Genomic DNA, 23,445 nt, shown 5'->3' on the forward strand with positions numbered 1-23,445 from the left:
TTTTGAGGAAGAGGAGGTGGGTCCCGCTGTGACGGAGGACGGAACTGTTCCAGGCAGGGTTCAATTTGGATGGTGTCTTGAGGAGTCGGATCATTAGGAGTAGGATTAGGATCATTTTTCTTCGTGGCAAAGTGATACTTCCAGCAGAGAGTACGGGTGTAGGACAGTAAATCTTTGACGAGGGCTGTTTGGTTGAATCTGGGAGTGGGGCTGAAGGTGAGGCCTTTGGATAGGACAGAGGTTTCGGATTGGGAGAGAGGTTTGGAGGAAAGGTTAACTACTGAATTAGGGTGTTGTGGTTCCAGATTGTGTTGATCGGAATTTTGAGGTTTTGGAGGGAGTGGAGCTGCAACCCTTCCTTCCATCAGTCCCTATACCAGTTCCAAACTGAACAATCCATTGCCCTCACCCACCTAATCCTTCACCTACACATCAACTCAGCCAATGAACACACCCGTCAACTCCTATCCTTAATAAAAGTCCTTAATCTTTCCTCCCCCACATCCACACCGGCTGTTCAGAGCATCCTCCTACAGGCCAACCGTAAATTAGAACAGCATGCCACCCTCCACCTCAAAAAACTATCCAATCTCCTGGTTTCCCACCTCCGGAAAGGCAACTCACTCACCCTTCACAACCTTTCCAGCAAACCTCAACCTCCTCTCATTGCACACAAACCCAGTCTCTCCCATCTACTCGATCTCCCACTTCCAGCTCCACTCCCTCCAAAACCTCAAAATTCCGATCAACACAATCTGGAACCACAACACCCTAATTCAGTAGTTAACCTTTCCTCCAAACCTCTCTCCCAATCCGAAACCTCTGTCCTATCCAAAGGCCTCACCTTCAGCCCCACTCCCAGATTCAACCAAACAGCCCTCGTCAAAGATTTACTGTCCTACACCCGTACTCTCTGCTGGAAGTATCACTTTGCCACGAAGAAAAATGATCCTAATCCTACTCCTAATGATCCGACTCCTCAAGACACCATCCAAATTGAACCCTGCCTGGAACAGTTCCATCCTCCGTCACAGCGGGACCCACCTCCTCTTCCTCAAAATCACCCTCTCCAAACCTTCCAGGAATTTCTGACTTCCAGCCTTGCATCTCAATCCTTCTTAAAAAACCTTAATCCTACACCCAACATCACCACTGCTGAAGCCTAGGCTATCCGTGATCTGAAGGCTGACCGATCCATCGTCATTCTTCCGGCGGACAAGGGTTCCACGACCGTGGTACTTGATCGTCGGGAGTATGTGGCTGAGGGACTGCGTCAGCTTTCAGACAACACCACATACAAAGTTTGCCAAGGTAACCCCATTCCCGATGTCCAGGCGGAGCTTCAAGGAATCCTCAGAACCTTAGGCCCCCTGCAAAACCTTTCACCTGACTCCATCAACCTCCTGACCCCACCGACACCCCGCACCCCTACCTTCTACCTTCTTCCTAAAATCCACAAACCCAATCATCCCGGCCGCCCCATTGTAGCTGGTTACCAAGCCCCCACAGAACGCATCTCTGCCTACGTAGATCAACACCTTCAACCCATTACATGCAGTCTCCCATCCTTCATCAAGGACACCTACCACTTCCTTGAACGCCTGGAATCCTTACCCAATCTGTTACCCCCAGAAACCATCCTTGTAACCATTGATGCCACTTCCTTATACACAAATATTCCGCACGTCCAGGGCCTCGCTGCGATGGAGCATTTCCTTTCACGCCGATCACCTGCCACCCTACCTAAAACCTCTTTCCTCATCACCTTAGCCAGCTTCATCCTGACCCACAACTTCTTCACTTTTGAGGGCCAGACATACCAACAATTAAAGGGAACAGCCATGGGCACCAGGATGGCCCCCTCGTACGCCAACCTATTCATGGGTCGCTTAGAGGAAGCCTTCTTGGTTACCCAAGTCTGCCAACCCAAAGTTTGGTACAGATTTATTGATGACATCTTCATGATCTGGACTCACAGTGAAGAAGAACTCCAGAACTTCCTCTCCAACCTCAACTCCTTTGGTTCCATCAGTTTCACCTGGTCCTACTCCAAATCCCATGCCACTTTCCTTGACGTTGACCTCCACCTGTCCAATGGCCAACTTCACACGTCCGTCCACATCAAACCCACCAACAAGCAACAGTACCTCCATTATGACAGCTGCCACCCATTCCACATCAAACGGTCCCTTCCCTACAGCCTAGGTCTTCGTGGCAAACGAATCTGCTCCAGTCCGGAATCCCTGAATCATTACACCAACAACCTGAAAACAGCTTTCGCATCCCGCAACTACCCTCCCGACCTGGTACAGAAGCAAATAACCAGAGCCACTTCCTCGTCCCCTCAAACCCAGAATCCCCCACAGAAGAACCACAAAAGTGCCCCACTTGTGACAGGATACTTTCCGGGACTGGACCAGACTCTGAATGTGGCTCTCCAGCAGGGATACGACTTCCTCAAATCCTGCCCTGAAATGAGATCCATCCTTCATGAAATCCTCCCCACTCCGCCAAGAGTGTCTTTCCGCCGTCCACCTAACCTCCGTAACCTGTTAGTTCATCCCTATGAAATCCCCAAACCACCTTCCCTACCCTCTGGCTCCTATCCTTGTAACCGCCCCCGATGCAAAACCTGTCCCATGCACCCTCCCACCACCACCTACTCCAGTCCTGTAACCCGGAAGGTGTACACGATCAGAGGCAGAGCCACGTGTGAAAGCACCCACGTGATTTACCAACTGACCTGCCTACACTGTGATGCATTCTATGTGGGAATGACCAGCAACAAACTGTCCATTCGCATGAATGGACACAGGCAGACAGTGTTTGTTGGTAATGAGGATCACCCTGTGGCTAAACATGCCTTGGTGCACAGCCAGCACATCTTGGCACAGTGTTACACCGTCCGGGTTATCTGGATACTTCCCACCAACACCAACCTATCCGAACTCCGGAGATGGGAACTTGCCCTTCAGTATATCCTCTCTTCTCGTCATCCGCCAGGCCTCAATCTCCGCTAATTTCAAGTTGCCGCCACTCATACCTCACCTGTCTTTCAACAACTTCTTTGCCTCTACACTTCTGCCTCGACTGACATCTCTGCCCAAACTCTTTGTCTTTAAATATGTCTGCTTGTGTCTGTATGTGTGGATGGATATGTGCGTGTGTGCGAGTGTATACCTGTCCTTTTTTCCCCCTAAGGTAAGTCTTTCCGCTCCCGGGATTGGAATGACTCCTTACCCTCTCCTTTAAAACCCACTTCCTTTCGTCTTCCCCTCTCCTTACCTCTTTCCTGATGAGGCAACAGTTTGTTGCGAAAGCTTGAATTTTGTGTGTGTGTTTGTGTGTCTATCGACCTGCCAGCGCTTTTGTTCGGTAAGTCACCTCATCTTTGTTTTTATATATAATTTTTCCCACGTGGAATGTTTCCTTCCATTATATTGTTAAATAATTTAGTTAGATGTGAATGTGTTGAGGTGAACTTCTTTAACCAGAAATTTGCTATTTTATTATTTCCAGGGGCTTTCCAATTGTGAGTAGAATTAATTGCTTGGGTGACTTCATGTTGCAAAATTGTCACTTCAGGCATTTGTGGTATCATCTTGTATGTGTCTGTTTCTGCTTGTATCCACCGTGCATGCCTGTTATGATGTACCGGGTTTGACCATATGTTGCTCCAGAAGTGTTCCATGTCTGTTATGTTTGGTGGATTGTTTATTTCAATGTGTGTGTTATCTATTGTCTGGTAAAATTTCTTTTGGTTTGTGTTGAATGTTTGGTTTTGTTTCCTTCTATTTTCACTTTTTTTGTATCTTCTGAGTCGTTTGGCTAATGCTTGTAATTTCTGCTTCTTTTCGTCTAATAGCTCTGTCGCTTCTTGTTGTGAGATTTTACCTAACCTTTTTCGTTTTTTTTCCGAGATTTCATTTCTTATAAATTGTGTTAGCTGTCCGATGTCTTTTCTCAGTTTTTCTATTTTGATCTGTAGCCTGTGTTGCCATGCTGGTTTTGTGGGTTTCTTCTGTGTGTTGGTTGGTTCTGATCTCTGCCTAATGTGTATATTTAGTGTAGTGAGTACTCCTATATATACCAGTAGTTGTAACCCTTCCATAGTTGTGTTTTCATTTATTTTGTTGTGTATGATTGTGTTGATAGTTTTTATTGTTGTTTCGACTTGTGGGTTATTTGGTGGTCTATGCAAGAATGTATTTGTGTCTTTGTATTCTATATATGTTAGCTGAAATTTTTCTTCTATATCTAATATCTGTGTCACTTTGTGTTCTATTTGTGCTTGTTCTGGTGGCTGCCTTAAGATTTCGCTTTCCTCTGATTGTTTAATTGGTGCGTGTTGTTCTTTGTTTGTTTGCTCTGGGATGTTTGAGTCCACTACTGTATTTTCTTCTTCTTCTTCTTCTGATTGCACATTATTTTGTTCCAGTATTTGTTGTACTTGTTGTTTGATGTTATCTAATTCTGACTGGGGTATCCTGTTATTTTTTATTATTACACGGATCTGATCAGCTAGTCGTTGTTCTGTTAAAAATTTTAATTCTGGGTATCTGGTAATAAATGTTGTGTATACTTGTGATCTGTAACCAGTTGTGTTGGTTCCTAGGTTTGTTGCTTGGTAATAACAGAACATGAGGTGTCGATTAACTTCATCTGACCATCTCATCCTCTGTCTTTGTTTTCCTTCTAGGGTGGTTGCAGGAAGCATATCCTGCAAAACACCTCTATTTGGATTTAAATCATTTTCCAGTTGGCTAGCAGTGTCGTTACCATTGTGGGCGGGCATAGGGTTCAAGCGTCGTCCCCGACCACGACGGCGCTTGTCCGAGGCTTCATTAGTTCTGTCCTGAACCAACTAATCACACTAAGAGGGGGGTTAGCCCTATTAGTGGTTTGTTCTTTTCGTCGCCTTTTACGACTGGCAGAACATACCGGAGGCCTATTCTTTTCCCGGGCCTCCACGGGGTTTATTATTATTATTATTATTATTAACAGAACAATATCATCTAACTGCTATTGGAAACTGTTCCCAAATAATAAAATTCTGATATTTTGTACACAAATGACAATAAGCAAAAGAACAATCAAATTCATTGTCATTGTTTTATATATTCACCTCAAACAATCTATCGAAAAAAAATTCAATTCATGAAACTTTTTCAGTTTATGAGGCTTAATTTTTTTGGGGTGGGTGGGTGTGGGGATGTATGGAGTATCCTTAATATTTTGCAAGACAAATACTGACTAAACATCCATTAAAAAGGGTGGTGTATTTGATGCAGTAGACAAGAAAATTCACTGAGATAGAAATTGAAGCTGCGTGTAGGATTGTTTGGGCAAGACTCATATCAGGGGTGGGTATAAAATAAAATCTGGATCCTTTATGACCCACCAGACTCATTTCCTGATGTAACTGAAAACTTCTAGAAAAAACCTCCGTTCATTTGTACATACATGTTCCCCAATCATACTGTAATCATCGGTGAAGACTTCTATCACCCAAAAGTTAATTGGGAAAACTACAGTTTTGTTAGTGGTGGGTGTGATAAGACATCCTGTGAAACATAACTAAATGCCTTCTCTGGAAACTACCTAGAACAGATAGTTAGTAACCCCAAACTTTGAGGGCGTCCACAACAAAACTGGTATCAGTGACCATGACGTGGCTGTGGCAATAATGATTACCAAAGTACAAAGGACAACTGAAACAAGCACAAAGATGTGTGTGTGTTTAGTAAAATGGATAAAAAATCAGTAATGTCATATCTCAATGAGGAACTTGAAACTTTCAGCACTGGGCACATGCATCTAGATGAACTATGGCTGAAATTTAAAATAATAGTTGACCATGCACTGGATGGATATGTACCCAGTTAGAACAGTTCATAATGGGAGGGAACCTACATGGTATACAGCCACTGAAAAGAAACTTCTGAAGAAGCAGAGATTACTGTGTAAAACAAAGCTTAGGGCTATGGATAGAGACATGCTGAATGAAAGGTGTTTGGCTGCTGAGAGAGAGTGATGCCTTCAATGACTACCATAGCAGGATGTTGTCAAATGATATTTCACGAAACCCAAAGACATTCTGGTCATATGTTAAGGCTGTCAGTGGCACCAAAGCTAGTGTCCAGTTTTACTGAAACTGCGGGTAGCAAAGCAAAAACTGTAATGCTTAGCTCTGCTTTCAGATGTTCATTTACAAAGGAAAAACCAGGAGAATTGGCCCAATGTAATCCATGTACCACTGCAAAGGTGAAAGAAATAAGTATTAGTGTCAGTGGTGTTGAGAAACAGCTAAAATTATTAAAACTGAACAAAGCTCCACGACGTGATGGAATCTCTGTAAAATTTTACACTGAATTTGCAGCTGAGTTAGCCCCTCTTCCAACTATAGTCTATCATAGGTCCCTCAAACAAAAAACCATGTCCAGTACCTGGAAAAAAGCACAGGTCAAAGCTGTCTACAGGAAGAATAATAGAAGTGATCCACAAAACTATTGTCCAACTTCCTTGACATTGATTTCCTGTAGAAACTTAGAACATATTCTGAGCTCAATCATAATGAGGTATCTAGAGAAGAATGACCCTCTCAATGCCAGTCAGCATGGATTCCAAAAACGTTTATTGTATGAAACCAAACTCACACTTTTCTCACATGCCATACTGAACAAGGTAGTCAGACAGATGCAGTATTTCTTGATTTCTGAAAAGCACAGTACCACAACTATGCGTATTGTCAAAAGCACAATCATATGGATTATCAACTGAAATTAGTGACTGGATTGAGGGCTTTTTGGTACGGAGGACACAGTATCTTATCTCAGGTGGAGAGCCATCTGCAGATGTAGAAATAACTTCAGATGTGCCCCACGTAAGTGTGTTCATGTTTATATTAATGACCTAGCAGACAATATGAATAGTAACCTCAGGTTTTCTGCAGATGATGCATTTATCCATAATGAAGTCTACCTGAAAGAAGCTGCATAAATATTCAGCCAGATCTCGATAAGATTTCAAAGTGGTGCAAAGGCTGTCAACTTGCTTTAAATGTTTAGAAATATACAACGTCCAGTATTGGTTAAAAACAGACTTGGTTGCAATTTTATTTTTTTTATTTTTTCAACTATGCATTATTTACACATCTTCAGGTTGATCTTAATTTGGTATTTCTTAGACCAATCCTTTAAACATGGCAGCCAAAGGGCATCGTCGAATACATCAGGCAAACATCGCCTTCATTAAACTCAGTAAAAACTGTTCTAGATTGACGTGAGTGACTCCAAGCCCTGTAAGTAACAGAATAAGATGGGGCTCAAGTAGTAAGCACTACTTGAGCCCCATCTTATCCTGTTACTCGCTCCTGTGAACAGGAATGCATTATGCAGGGCTTGGAGTCACTCACGTTGATCTAGAACAGTTCTTACTGAGTTTAATGAAGACGATGTTTGCCTGATGTATTCGACGATGCCCTTTGGCTACCCTGTTTCAAGGATCGGTCTAAGATATACTAAATTAAGATCAACCTGAAGATGCCTAAATAACACATAGTTTAAAAAAATAAAATTGCAACCAAGACTGTTTTTAACCAATACTGTTAAGCACTGGTTTGCTGTTTGGCACAGATGGCTTGGAAGAATTTCTATAGAATGCCCACTTCACAAAAGGGGGAAAAAAAAAAGTTTTCTATGACTATAATATCCATGAGTCACAGCTGAAATCAGCCAACTTATACAATAACTGGGTGTAACACTTTGCAGAGATATGAAATGGAATGACCACATATGCTCAGTCATGGGGAAAGTGTGTGATAGGATTCAGTTTATTGGTAAGGTACTGTGAAAGTGCATTCAGTGTACAAAGGAGATTGCTTAAAAATCACTCATGTGACTTATTCTAGGATATTGCTCAAGTGTGTGGGGCCCACACCAAATATGACTAACAGGGGACATTAAACGTATACAGAGGAGGGGAACATGAATGGTCACAGGTTTGTTTGATCCATGGGAGTGTGTCGCAGAGATACTGAAGCAACTGAACTGGAGGACTCGAACGCATATGTAAACTACCCCAAGAAAGCCTATTAACAAAGTTCCGAGAACCGGCTTTAAATGATGATTCTAGGAATATACTACAACCCTTACGTATCACTATTATAAGATTAGAATAATTACTGCACACACAGAGGCATTCGAACATTCATTCTCCCCATGCTCTGTATGAGAATGGAATGGGAAGACAGGCTAATAATTGATACAGTGGTATGTTCCTTCTACAATACACCTCAAGATCGTTTGCAGAGTATAGATGTAGAAAAAGGTTCAGTTCCGATCCTGTTGAATACCTGTGTAACACTGACTTTTCAATCATTTTCTTGAAAGAAAAACACCTGACTGCACTACATTTTTTCCTTTCCCTGACAGAGCCAAGGAGAGCTTGTGTGGTGGGGTGTAGCCTGTCCAAAATTACTTTAGAATTGACAATGAGGACTGAAGTGGCAAGGGGGAAAACCCATGCAGCAGCCCGGGCCACTTTCCACCTATACCATGCTATCTGCAGCTGCAGCAAATCCCTAAAGTTGCCAAACCTTTATCCCAAACAACACTTCCTGCTTGCAGTGGGTTCCAGTTGCAGCCAGCTTGCTGTCCTGTGTGATTTATGTACCCTGTGACTTTCTGTGTGTTTGTTTTTTGGGTTTGGGAGCTGTTACCATTATTTGTTGTTACCATTATTCATTCACTGTTTGGTAATCAATGATGTCAGCAGGAAGTTCGTCGGAAGTCATAAGGTGGAAAAGTTTGCCATCATTCTCTTGGCTAGGGGATTCCCACATGAGGGCAGTGAAGAGAAATGGTTTGCGCATCATTGTTTTTTGGGTTTGGGAGCTGTTAACATTATTTGTTGTTACCATTATTCATTCACTATTTGGTAATCAATTATGTCAGCAGGAAGTTCGTCGGAATGGGAATGAAAAACTTAATGGTGGCCCACTGCTCTCCATTACCAAAGTGATTGACAGAACTGCTACAGCTTTGAATAAAACAAAAAAACTGTTGTGGAGATTGGGAAGGAAATGTCCAACAAGGAAAAAGAAGCTGAAGAAACATCGAAACTTAGCACCCCTGGAAAAAAATGTAGTACGGATAAGCAGATTACCAATATCGATTCGTTTGCAGAGGATGTGATTCGTCATCATGTTTACGATTATTATTGCAGGAAGGAACATCCGACACTCAGGAAGTTACTGGTTACGCTTACAGAATCAGAACTTTATCAAGGCATTCACACATCCTCGTCCACAGTTTTACACAACCTCGGCTTTCACTATGGACATTTCTGTTGACGGAGTGGGAGGATATAGCTGGATGGCGATGGCGATTTTTAAGGGACATCCGTAGCATAAATACTGATGAATTGGTGTGGCTTGACAGTTCTGGTCACGTTGTTAGGCAGGGCTGGAAGACGACACAGATAAAGAAACAATGGCAATGCCTTCTGGCAAGAGTGGCAGACTACTACTTCTTCATGGAGACATCTCACAGGGTTTTCTCCCAAAAAGTCTCCTGATTTTTAAATCAAAGAAAACAGTAGATTATCATGAAGAAATGAACCACGTTAAATTTACAAAGTGGTTCGAACATTCACTAATACCAAATCTTCAATTGTACTAGAGTTGTTGACAAGGCACCTAACATGGGAAACCAAAAGCAGGAAATGATTGTTCAGTTTCAGCATGCAGCTTACAGAAAAAATATATACACATAAGCCACAGTTCACCCTGTACAAAATCTATGAACTGGCAAAAAACATGGGCACGCAGTCATTAGGCTACTGCCTTACAACTGCCATTTCAACCCAACAGAAATAATATGGGCCCAAATTAAAGGTTACATTGGCAGGAATAACAATAAATTTATCCTTAAAAAAAAAAAAAGGAGCTGTCAGGAGCATCACCACTGAAGATTGGAAGAAAGCCATCAAACATATGCACAGCATCATCATGGAAAGGGTGTGGCAGAATGAAGCTCTTTGGAAGTGATTATTTCCTTAAATGACAACAGTGGCAGTGACAGTGATGCCTCAAGAATCCATCATAGCTCTGAGTGTGAAGTTTTTCCATTATCCCAACAGAGACAGAGCACAGGCAACTCCAGCTGCGTGTTTGGCGTGCACAGTTCACATCTGCAAGTGCCTACATAACAAAATTATATCATTGTAAGTTCTGAAATTTCAATAAGAAGACCTTAATAGCAACTAATTTCAAAGGAAGTTCACCTTGGGAATTCTGTATGCATCACACAAAATATATATTACTGTTTATAATATAACTGCTGTAATACAGAGGCCCTGTTATTTGCATCACTTTTTTTCTTTCTAAATGACAGAGGTTGGCCTATTTAAGATATGTTTTTCCACTGTGACAACCAAGCTCAATTTTATTTTTGGTTGCATTAGAATTAAGTAAGTGGATCAGAAAAATTAATAACAGTTTTATTGCAAACCTACAGTGAACTGTTTCTCATTCTGAAACTGTTCCGGCACCCAATTAGTAGCTGACATGTGAGCAGACCATTGTGCATCACATTCAACTCAAATTATCTGGCACTAGAGATCTCTGACAGAGTTATGGTTTTGAGCATATGACAATATGATGTATTCTTAAGATTTAATTTGCATAATGTATTCACCCAAGTTCAATAATTAAAAAAATCCCCGCACATCGAAAATCCAGTAACGTCGTGACAAAACGTCTTAATAATTTGTTGCAACAGATAAAGCTAAAATGAAAAAGTAGTGTAGCTCTTTCAGAACACAATTTCCATGATTATAAAGTGAGTACATGTGTGTTAGATGTGGGATACGGTAACTCTGTTCGGGGCCTCCACATGCTCCTGTCGAAGTGTCAATCCTAAAGTAATTTTGGACAGACTATTGTAGTTATGGTAGTACTGGTTTTGTTCATAAACCACCTTCTGTTTTATGTTCACAGTTCCATCCACTGATGATTTATGTTTCCATGCAGAGCCACCTCTTATTTAATTTGTGCCTTGAAAATGATGAAGCGTTCGCCCGCAAAAGATCAGTGGTGACCAACGATGCTACCTGACTGCTTTCCCCTAAATTATTTGCAAGAGAGAGAGAGAGAGAGAGAGAGAGAGAGAGATTCCCACCTGTGGTCCGGTTACAAGAATTATCTTGTCAATCTCAGAGCCTCTCTTGACACCGCGCACGTCACCAGGAACAAAGCCAATGCTAGCCAGTAGCTCCAAGAACTGCTTCTTCATGTCCGCCAGAGTCAGCAGCGTCTTGTACGACAGGAAGTTCTCCTGCGCAAACACTTGGCCAGCTCTTCTGCTCGTATTACAGTGCTTCAGCCATTCCTGTTAAAAAGGAACCTGCAGTTTAATCTCAAAATGTCAAGGCTAACCTGTAAGCATACAGTAATTCTGAAATAGTATTATCTTTGAACATTTCAAGTTTCATGCCCTAACTGTTGAGTGCAGCCAGGCACTGCCACTGCATTTTTAGCTCTGTCGCAGATTACACACCAGTAGTCTGGGTCAGAGCAAGTCCACGTGAGTATTGTCTGGACGGACAGCTGCAGGATACAAGCACTGTGGCATTATTATTAAGTGGAAGAACTCACTGAGTACTTCATATATATGAAGCTTATAACTACAACAATGGTCTGCCAGTAGTCTGCCATAGATACTATTAAAACAACCTGTTTATAATGTTGTATAGTGTAACTGAATACTTTGGATGAAACAGTCTGAATACTGAATATATCCAAATTTTATGTAGTTAAGGGCACAGCAATCAGTCACAAATGATGTTTATTGCATATCTAGATTTTGGTCACTGTGTGGCCATCTGGGCAGTGGGGTAGTGTAAATTAAAATATTTAAAGCACTTCAACATGCACGTACTCTGGTTGGGACTATGTGCATATACAAATATTTTTAATATTTTAACTTACATTTACTGTAGTCAAGTTGGCCACACAGTGACCAAAATCTAGATATGCAATAAATATAGTTTGCAATTGACTGCTGCACCATTTTCTTTTTTTGAAATGAATACAATCACTGATCATAATTGTTTCCTTATGGAATCAAACCTGATATCCAAATGTATTAGTAACTCATTGAATGATTATAGCATGCCCTCCACCCGCGCAGCGTAGCAAAACTGTAAATGCTGCACAGAAGCAATTTGGCATGTTGCTGAACTTTGAATCAGTGCAAATGTAAGTGACTTTCACACAGCTATGATCACATGAATACCCCCCCCCCTCCCCCCCTCACCCCACGGCCACCACCAAAAACTGTGTAGGCCCTCAAACTCTATTTGTAAAGTGTCCCACATTAGATTAAGGTAGGCAATCGATCTGCCAAGAAAAATTTACTGTTATACCAGCAGGGATAGAAAAATACAAATATTTTATGTCTGCAAGGGATTAAAATGCTTACAAACTTAAGAAACCTAATGGCCAGTTACCTTTTATACTGGTATAACAATAAAGTCTGTTTATTATTTAATATTTCACTGATTTTTGGGTTTAGTTAGTGAGGTTAACTTGGACAGAATGGAAGGACTTAATAATTACCACATAGCAGATTCCACAAGCCAGGAAAAATCACACACCACAATCCTACTGTGAATCAGATCCCCCCTCCCCTGATGTTAATAACGTAGACGAATTTTGCACCCCTTTTTCTCTTTCCTGATGGAGAAGAGCAAGCAACAGTAGACAATTCTGCAAAAGGATAAGGGGGAGAGCGGGAGGGAATCTCGATTGCCTCAGAAAGTAACATATACAGCGTGCTTGTGCTAAATGGTGACAAACCACAAGGAACAATTCCCGTGAGGGTAGAGAGTAAAAGTGGGCATAAGGCTGCAAATGCATTACAAAGGAGGTAAACCCACTTGAAGGTGGAGATAAAACATCTCTGGCAGTGTAGGTTTGAATGGCTGAAAGTACATTTATGAAAACACCAGGAAAGTGGGAATATTCTGTCTCTGCTGGCATTCCACCTCCACACTAGAGAGGGTGGATATGCTGTATGTCATGGCAATGCACTTGCACATCGCTACCGAGGGGCATCTGCTTCACTGCTTTTGCCGACTCATGCTGGTGTGGACGTGTGTTATGTAATGCAGCTCTGAGAGACAATGGCCCAGTATACTGGCCAGAAAGATGCCAACACCGACCAGAAAGATGCCGACACAGTCTTTACAGTGAAAGACTAATGACAGTGGCAATAGACAGGCAGTAGCATGTCTATACTGGGAAAAGTCTCACCATCAACTGTACCATTAAGTGTGTGCTACAGCATTTCACCATTTGCGTGACACAAGCTCCTTTGTGGGAGTGGGCAGTTATGAAAGGCTAGTGTGCCCAGAATGTATACATGCCTCGGAGGAACAGGTGTTGAAAGCTGCAGAATATGACTCCAGTGTCTACACCAGGCATGTGGCTCGCCACTACAGGGTAAGCCAGATTACCACAGGGAACATTCTCCGCAACAATATGTATCACTTAAAATGGATACATACCTTATTACCAATGAGTTTGCTTCTGCGATGACAGTTTTGTCACTGGTTCATTGCACAGGTGGTTTGATACATGTCGTCTATCCTATGAGGTGTGTGAAAAAGTAATGAGACTGACAACAATGTGAGTGAACTGGCAATGCTGTATTGTTCCACTTGCACAGACTGGAGCGTTCATACCTTTCAGATGCTCAGTCCGAGTTTCAGCTCCGTGCAGCCATCATGTGATTTTTTGATAATGCCATCAGTGAAGGTGTGGGGGGAATCAAATGTGCAAATCAAAACAATGCAGATTTGTTTTTTTGAATGTGGATGTGATGGCACAAACAATAACTTGTGAGTTTTCTTAAAGAAATTTCCATAGATATTCTCAAGTGCATGTCGAAGTGTTAAAATATGTCCTTTTTTTTTTCTTTTTCAACAACGATATGTCACGGATGACCAAGCATATTTCAAAATGCACCTGAGAATGACTATAAAGCTGAAATCATGATTGTGTAAAATAAATGAACAATTAAAAGTCAAAAGGCAGAAATTTCTCTCAAAAAATTCAACATGACAGCAGTTTCCCCACAGAGGACAGATCAATAACAGTTCCAGTTCTGAAAAAACACTAAGTATTTTAGTTATCAAAAATAATCTTCATATTCACATAAAAAAGTGTGTTTGAAAATGTGTTTGTACTTTGTCAATGTCAATATTATGAACTCATTAGGATGCTGTGATGCTTCCATGGGACAAAATGCACATTTATTGCTTTACCAATACTCCAACAAACTGTCAGCTACATACATCGAGTTAAAGCTGATGACGCTAGAACTTCTGCAACAAAGGGCAGCTCTGAGAGTGATTCCAAGATGAAAACAGTAATGACACAAGGGAGAAATAAGTGATTAAATTATAGTTTAAAAAACCTGACCACAGCCCATGGACAGGCTAAAGTGATAAAAGCCATAGGATAGAATCTAGACGTAACTTTGTATCTCCTGATAACATGGGCAGGAGTGACTTTTCCATTTTCTTGGCAAGTGTTCCTCTTACCTACACTTTTGCTGTTTCTTCATCTAAGCGAAAGACTGAATTTTAATGATTTAGAGAGATATGGATGCATACAACTGACCTATTCTGGTGCTCCTATTTTGACAACTGTTATTCAACCACACTAGTTTTGCACTTAGCCTGACATGTCTGTTAAAGGAAACTTGTGGTGACATTACAATTAAAAAAAAAATATCCATTTTTTCAGTTGTATACACCGAGAAAGTCTGAACAGCTTCATAAGCAAGTTGTCTGGTAATTTGAACAGCTGAAAACATTCTGATGGGTCAAGCACACAGGTAAACAGATGAGCCAACTGAAGTGCCCTCACTCCCAGATGCAAAAATATGTGGTCGATTATTAATATAAAGAGTGATAGGTTGTAAGCAATAACTGTTTGCAACATACCACAGCAATGTAAAGGAAGTCGAGATGAACAATTTGTCAGAAGACACTTGCCAAGAAATAAACTCAAACTGGGCATCAAAAGCGACCTAAGGTATAGCCAGGGAAAAAACCTCCCAGATTTCTCCCGGATTTCCCGGTTAAAAATACACTTTCTCCCGTGTGAAAACATACTTTTTCCCTGTTAACTGACAGTATTACTTTCTCTCGGAACTGTATAACTTATAAGTCCTTTGAATGGTTATGGCTTTATACACATGTGTAGAATCTCCCAGCACTTCAGAAAACTAAACACAAGGGAAAAAACACATTTTGGAAAGATCTTTGATGTGCAGCAACACGTACGCTGCATATTTTCATATTACGAAAGTATAAATTCGAATTCCACCAAACACTGCATGTTACTTTCCGAAGCATTGAAATCGAGACTGCGTTACACTTTTGTAAGCCAGTCATAGCTCATGTCACGTGATCTCGTCAGCCGACGATAGCGGGTATTCAGAGCTTAGGACACGTGATGTAAGCCAATAGCGACATCACTGTTAAGGAGCGCGAACACACAAACACAAAAAGTGAATGGTTTCAATTAATATACATAGTGTTGCTACACAAAAAGCAAAGATTTCACATATAATATTGATCTATAAGAATAATACGCTGCAAGAGCAGCTAAGCTTTCACATATAATGTTGTCTTTTATGGGCATATTACAATTCAAGATGTGCCAGTAAAATTTTAATAATGACATAAACGTCTGATCTTCTGGGCTCAAAATTCATCTAAATGGCTCGTCATCAAAGAGTTTATTTTTAAATTAGAGTCAAACACTCTGTGATTTAAGAAATTCATCATACATTCTCGCACATAGTTCAACTTGCGTAAAAGGAAATTTACTTTGATGGCAGTGCTTTTCAAACCACCTGTTAGAAATAGGTTCGTTTCTGCAGCTGCCACAGAGCGCCAGGTGACAGGTGTCATCACACTTGCGCAGCTATGATGTCGTAGGGAGACCATATGTTCGTACATGTATAAAACATTAAAAGATCTTACATTATGTCAAAAAAGAAAAGAGACATCACAGGATACTCCAAGGGCATTGAAATTTCGTGACTCATATTAAAATGTGCATATTTAAAGTGCACATTCATATGTCCAGATTCCCAGTGAAGAAGGCCACGACCTGATATTAAGCTTTATGTAGTTTTCGGGATGTAAATTTTCTTGGAGTACCAGCACTGTGTTAATCTCATGTTTGGTTCTTTATTATGGCATAATGCCATATGTGCTAGAAGTTGAAAACGTGAACTTGAAATGCAGTGAACAGTGTGTGGAATTAAAACACTTCCGTTTAGAATATATTGTCTGCCTCAGCGGAAAAGATTAATAAAAGAAAATTTCTTTAGCAAACCGACAAGAATAACTTCATTGTTCTGCATGGCAATTAATGGTTGACTGTCAGAAAGGTGGAAATAAAATAAAATCTGAAACTAATAACACATTTTAGCCTTCTGTAATTATGTGAATGTATTTTAATTCACTTGGCAGCTCCCGGCCACAGAAATATGTTTTGTTTTCATTTGACGTGAGAGAAGTGAACAAAGGAGAAACAGCAAAATCACTAAATGTAAACACGGGTCACGTGGAGACTACCCACTTCCACACTATAACTCAGACTGCTCTGCGCATCAGCCCCGGATCTACGATATTTACGAAACGGGCAATACCCTGCCACTCCCTCAAGCGTTTGGGATAGAATGTCAAAAATTAAAAAAAATAATCGAATTTTCAAAAATATGTTCATTTTGTAGTGCACATCTTTCTGAAGAGTCTGATGCATAAAACATATGTGTTTGAGGAAATGTAAGACATGTTATTTGGTCGTAAGTGTGCCAAAGTGCAGTGCCACACTTCTCCACACAGCATTCTCCTATCGCATGTCGGTCTGTGGAATCAAAACGTGTATATTTTGTAATGGATACCATCAAACCATACTCAGAACAGTGGAAATTAAAATGTCCTTTAAAAAGAACCCTCTCTTCAGAAAATTTGCAATCTGTATTCCCTAACAGCTAACAGCTTGCTGCTTTGTGTGACATAAAATTAAATACACGATACATAATCCCAGTAAAGACATGAGACAAGCAAGACAATACACATTTCTTCAATCCTTAGCACCTAGAATTTTTTTCTCTCTAATCTTGCTGTTGACAGATGTGAAAATTACTGAACTATCAGTTTAATAAGTCACAGCTGCAAAATACTAACGCGAATTCTTTACAGACGAATGGAAAAATTGGTAGAAGACGACCTCGGGGAAGATCAGTTTGGATTCTGTAGAAATATTGGAACACATGAGGCAATACTGACCCTACGACTTATCTTGGAAGCTAGATTAAGAAAAGGCAAACCATTTGTAGACTTAGAGAAAGCTTTTGACAATGTTGACTGGAATACTCTCTTTCAGATTCTGAAGGTGGCAGGGGTAAATTACAGAGAGCGAAAGGTTATTTACAATTTGTACAGAACCCAGATGGCAGTTATAAGAATCGAGGGGCATGAAAGGGAGGCAGTGGTTGGGAAGCGAGTGAGACAGGGTTGTAGCCTATCCCCAATGTTATTCAATCTGTAAATTGGGCAAGAAGTGAAGGAAACAAAAGAAAAATTTGGAGTAGGTATTAAAATCCACGGAGAAGAAATAAAAACTTTGAGGTTCGCTGATGACATTGTAATTCTGTCAGAGACAGCAAAGGACTTGGAAGAGCAGTTGAACGGAATGGACAGTGTCTTGAAAGGAGGGTATAAGATGAACATCAACAAAAGCAAAACGAGGATAATACAATGTAGTCGAATTAGGTCGGGTGATGCTGAGGGAATTAGATTAGGAAATGAGACAATTAAAGTAGTAAAGGAGTTTTGCTATTCGGGGAGCAAACCAATTGATGACGGTCGAAGTAGAGAGGATATAAAATGTAGACTGGCAATGGCAAGGAAAGCGTTTCTGAAGAAGAGAAGTTTGTTAACATCGAGTATAGGAAGTCGTTTCTCAAAGTATTTGTATGGAGTGTAGCCATGTATGGATGCGAAACATGTACGATAAATAGTTTAGACAAGAAGAGAATAGAAGCTTTCGAAATGTGGTGCTACAGAAGAATGCTGAAGATTAGATGGGTAGATCACATAACTAATGAGGAGGTATTGAATAGAATTGGGAAGAAGAGGAGTTTGTGGCACAACTTGACTAGAAGAAGGGATTGGTTGGTAGGACATGTTCTGAGGCATCAAGGGATCACCAATTTAGTACTGGAGGGCAGCGTGGAGGGTAAAAATCGTAGAGGGAGACCAAGAGATGAATACACTAAGCAGGTTCAGATGGATGTAGGCTGCAGAAGGTACTGGGAGATGAGGAAGCTTGCACAGGATAGAGTAGCATGGAGAGCTGCATCAAACCAGTCTCAGGACTGAAGACCACAACAACAACAACAACAATCTTGCTACAGTTTTACATGGTGTGCTTTCCTTCCTGCAAACGAATCTATTACCTCAAAGTTCGTCAAACGTTTTGCTACATGAAAAATCGAAATGTCGTTGCCTAATACCGAAAAAGCTGTTAATACAAATAGGACCCAAGAGTGGTGTGGTTTCCCGATCTGATTACATCTATTTTGTCACCGTCTGCTAGATAAAACAAAATAGGGCTTTCTAATACTGCAACAATTGTGACACACACCAAATAAATGAGACTGTTTTGGCACAAATGGTCTTTTTTGTAACAACAGAATATAATTCACAAAGTACCAATATCAAATGCCTATTAGGCCCACTACAAGCAAAAAGCTCCACGTTAGGAAATAGTTTCACACTTTATTCATACGCTCCAGTTTCTCAAGCACGAGATCTAAAAGTAGTAGTACAAAATTTTAATACAAACTTGGAATCGTCATATTGTTCCATAATTTGTGTGATGTCCCCGTTTCTTCACCTGCCTCATTCTAACAAACAGTTTTGTTATCAGTAATTCTATAACTATTCCTGCAATGTCAAAGCTTATTCGCAGGTTAACTTCATTAACTCTGCCAGAATCACCAGTTTACTTTTCCCGCGATTATTCTCTGGTTAGGCATTGTTACTTGTTTGTACAACGCATTTTCCACGCTTCTTCCAGATCAGAACTTAAAATGTCTGCTAGCTGGGGACTGTAAAACTGGCCCTTACTAGTATAGCGATCTGGCCAAAAATTTTCTGTCAAAATTCATTTTCTTGGATACACAGAGAAGGTAATACATAATCTTTTTTACCTGTTATTCGTTTATTTCCACTCCTGTAGTCTGAATCTATGGATTTCGAAGTAATTATAACAACGCTCATCATTCACAAACTCTATCAACCACACAATCGGACAGCGGTTGGTATTCATCCGTTCAGCCTTACTCCGCTCAGCTTGTATAGCCAATTGCAGGGAAGTTTGTTTCTACATGCTATGAGGATTTCCATGACAGAGACATCACGTACACTATGCACGCATTCACAAATCAATTTACGATTCATTCAGAAATCAACTTAGAATGTGTTCAAAAATGAAATGTTCAAAAACTGACACGAATGCGTTTCAAAGTCATATGAATAATGGATAGACTAATGTGGGCTGGATACTAGTCGCTTCGTGAAACAAGGTTTTCTTCCCCTCAAGAATATGAATTTGCCCCTCCCTCCTTGCTGCGCATGCATGAATCTGGCAGGTTGGGCGCTCCAGTAAAATTTTTTCCGGTAGCATCGATCTGCTTGCTGCGACTGCTTACACAACCAACAGCCACATTTCTGTATCCAGAAGTGGGAGAAGGTACTACTCAACTGCACAAGTGCATGATCCCGCTTGTAACTGCTAAAATGAATCTAATGTAAACAGTTGTGACGTCACTCTCATCGGAGGCAATTTGTTGTTACGAAGCATTGCATAGTCTTCCTAAAGCCTTTGACACATTTTGCTGTTGGCAGACACTTGTATGAGCACTGTGTTTTCCTGCCTCGAGATGACTGGGTGTTGTGTCGTCTTCATCATCATCATCATCATCATCATTCATCCCCATCACGGTCGTAGGAAGGCAATGGCAAACCACCTCCACTAGGACCTTGCCTAGTAAAGCGGTGCGGGCCTCCCGCATCATTCCCCTACGCTCTGTAAAGATGCATGGGACTTCATTTCATTTCATTTTTTGTTGTTGTATTTGGTGCAGTTCCCTTGCAATTTAAGTTTTATTTTCATTTTTTCTCTCATTCATGTTTTATTGTTGCAGTATTATTCTGCAGTAGTGAAATACAGTAATATCCTTTGTTAGAGTATCGGTTCTTACCAGTCAAAATTACAAAAATGTAACTGAAAACAAAAACAATAAAAAATTCCCCGGTTTTTCCCAGTTTTCTCCGGGATGAAAAAATTCCTGGGTTTTTCCTGGATCTCCCAGTTGTCCCGGGTTGTATACACCCAGATAGCGCATGCATGCTGCACAAGATTTTGAATGTCCTCGTACCCTCTCACACTACCCACTTGTCACTCTTTAACCATTTGAAGCTCATTTATTTTTCTTGCTAAAATTGTCCTGCAAAACTGACATTTGTCCACATTTTCCCCTCTACATTTTGTGACACTTGATAGTGTAAAACTAAAAATTAAATCATTTTGTTTCTCTAGCCTTCATACTATGAGACAACTGTGCTTGTAAAAGTTAAGTTTAGATTGAATTGTAAACATAATTAATTTTTTTTATAATATTACATGAATCTTTTCTTTTAGCACCCTCACAGGAATTTTAAATGACTAATGAGAATGAAATAAAATATTTCAAAATCTGACCGACTAACCCGATGGTGTAAGAAGGCTAGAGAACATTCAAAATTTCACATGGCGTGTATATAATGTAGATTAGGTGACTTCTATAGATCTATATGAGCTTGTTTCCCAGCCTGATACATGACTAGTTCCCTATATCAACTTGTTCATCTCAACTTCCCCCTACACCACTGTGGTACATTGTAAACTGTTATCGTTTGCACCCTGTATAGTTCTTTTCATTGGAAACAAAAACAGTCATACTGAGCTTTCATATTTAAAAAAGTAAGTAAATAAGGCATTCCTGAGCATTGGCCTGTTTTCTTTTTTTTTTTTTTTTTTTTTATAGGTCTGGCTGGAATTTGACAGAAATGAAAACAAGAAAAAACTGAATATTACAAATGCTCAACAGTTTCTTTGGCACTCACCTTGTATGCCCTAAGAGCAGTGAGCTGGTCACTATAAGCAGTAGCAAACTCCCGCTTCTTTGCATCAGCTGCTTCTTTCAGTGCAAATGGAGCCACAAAGGGAGATTTGTGACTGAGACATGCTGCCATTGTTAGCGCTGAATCTAGGCAGCAAAATATGGCTCCATACAACATAAGTTTTCCTATCCTGTGAATAGACATATTTCAATGCAAAGTTGATTTTATTTTGCTCAAAATAGTGAACATATAATTTAATTAGTGTTTCATAAACATGCACAGGGTGAGCCAGTTTTATTAGGGTTACTTTTATTTTTAATTTTTGGTGATAATCAGTCCTAAGGTAAATGTAAACACAGCCAACTCAACACATATTATGTCAGAATTTATTGCAACTCTCACTTTAGGGGCAGCAACAGCTACTGAATACAAAAATAACATTCTGCAACAACAAATTAGTCTTCACAAGCAAGCAATAGTAACTTCTGACTGAAATTAATATATTGTTGACGCTGTACAGCACAGGCACGCATCCAACGGTCTGCGGGCTGGATTTGGCTCACGATTGGTTTCAATTCGATCTACAAAAGAAAGACATGGGGCAGAGTCATGTTATTTACAAGCTAAGCTGCATTCTACGTGTGGATGGCAACCAACATGCTGTCTCTTCGCTTGAATGGCCACTAACAAACTGAGGCCAAGAAACAGCAGGACTACTCAACCGCTGAGCATGCTGCCCAACATGATGTTATTCATTTCAATAACAGTTTCACAGCCTGTGCCATCTGGACCTTTCTCACCAACACCAGCTTTTCTGAACTGAGCAGGTGGAAACTCTCTCATCAATACATCTATGTAAACCTTCTGGCCTCAGCCTTCATAAATTATTGTCCTTTACCCCCCTATCCCCTTCCCTGTTCCCATTCTAGCATTACACAGCCCTCTATTCCACCAACGCACTCTCAGCCCAACTGCACCTAGCTGCCCTACCCTGTTCCTACCTCATCCCTGTACACTCCCACAAGCAGCACCGACCATCCTCCACCCCCATCCCACTATCCCTCCCCCTCCCCTACCCAGCCTCTTTCTTACCCTGACCACCCTAGTTGCTTCTTCCATCATGAGCACTGCTTGCAGTCTGGGTTCAGCAGCCAGAGACTGTGTGTGTGTGTGTGTGTGTGTGTGTGTGTGTGTGTGTGTGTGTGTGTGTGTGGGCCCACATGAGCAAGCGTCTGCATGTTGTCTAATTCTGACAAAGGCTTGTTTGGCCAAAAGCTTTAGCTAACAGTCTTTTTGTTGCAGTATCTAAGCTGTATGGTGAGTAGCAACTACCCTTTTCATAATATTGGCATGAACTATTTGTTGACTTGGCAAATCAGAAGACAAGCTACACTACAGGGTTTGTAGAAAAAGTAATGAGTCTTATTTTTTTTCTAAAACATCTTTATGTCACAGTGCCCTAGCTTGTGGCTGGTACGATGGAGGGGGAAGTCACTTTCAAAACACACATGGCCTCATCGGTTGTCTATGAGCTTCTGTGGTGTTTGCATTGTCACTTTACTGTACTGCTGTCTATACGGTCAGACAAAGCTTAAAAATGCAACTTTCCATTGAAAAGTGTTACACCATCAAATTCTGTGTGGGACTCAGATAACTGGCTATGGAGATGTTGGTCACAATTCAGAAAGTGTTCAAACGTCGATCAAGAGATGCTGTTTTTAGATGGCATAAGTTCCTCAGAGATGGTTGAGAGGACGTGGAACACAAACCGAGCACAGGACACCCACGGAATATAGTGAGGTCAGGACCTGCTGCATACTGGAAGCTGCATCACGACAATGCAGCAGGCCATACCTGCTCCACAGCCTACCACTATCTGGTCCAGAACAGCATTACAACACTTCCCCTGACTACCTATAGCCCCAAAGCTGCCCGTGGACTTTTTTCCTGTTCCCTGTGTGAAGACAGCGCTCAGACGGCAACACCACGAGAGCACTGCAGAGGTCAAAGCGGCTTTGACTCACTGCTCGGTGGATATTCCTGAAAAGGATTTTTGGGGCAACTTACAAGTGTTAACTCTAGAGGAACCTATTTTGAATAATTTTAACTGTTTGTAGTATTATCTTCAGTAACCTTTCCCCATTTTTGGACTCATTACTTTTCATACAACCCCTGTTTACTACTTCT

At 40.9% G+C, this 23,445-nt stretch overlaps 1 protein-coding gene across 1 annotated transcript in view; it reads right to left on the minus strand.

Annotated features, from left to right (window-relative positions):
* The window catches only part of LOC124716912 (putative ATP-dependent RNA helicase DHX57), a 232,224-nt gene that overhangs the window by 30,452 nt on the left and 178,327 nt on the right, over positions 1-23,445 (minus strand). The window contains exons 19-20 of the mRNA XM_047243480.1: positions 21,262-21,448; positions 11,181-11,390 (exon numbers count right to left, since the gene is read on the minus strand). Coding sequence (XP_047099436.1) covers positions 11,181-11,390; positions 21,262-21,448 — 397 coding nt within the window. The remainder of the gene's footprint in view (positions 1-11,180; positions 11,391-21,261; positions 21,449-23,445) is intronic.

This window comes from Schistocerca piceifrons, chromosome 9 (assembly GCF_021461385.2).
Source record: "Schistocerca piceifrons isolate TAMUIC-IGC-003096 chromosome 9, iqSchPice1.1, whole genome shotgun sequence".
In the NCBI taxonomy this organism is placed as follows: domain Eukaryota; kingdom Metazoa; phylum Arthropoda; class Insecta; order Orthoptera; family Acrididae; genus Schistocerca; species Schistocerca piceifrons.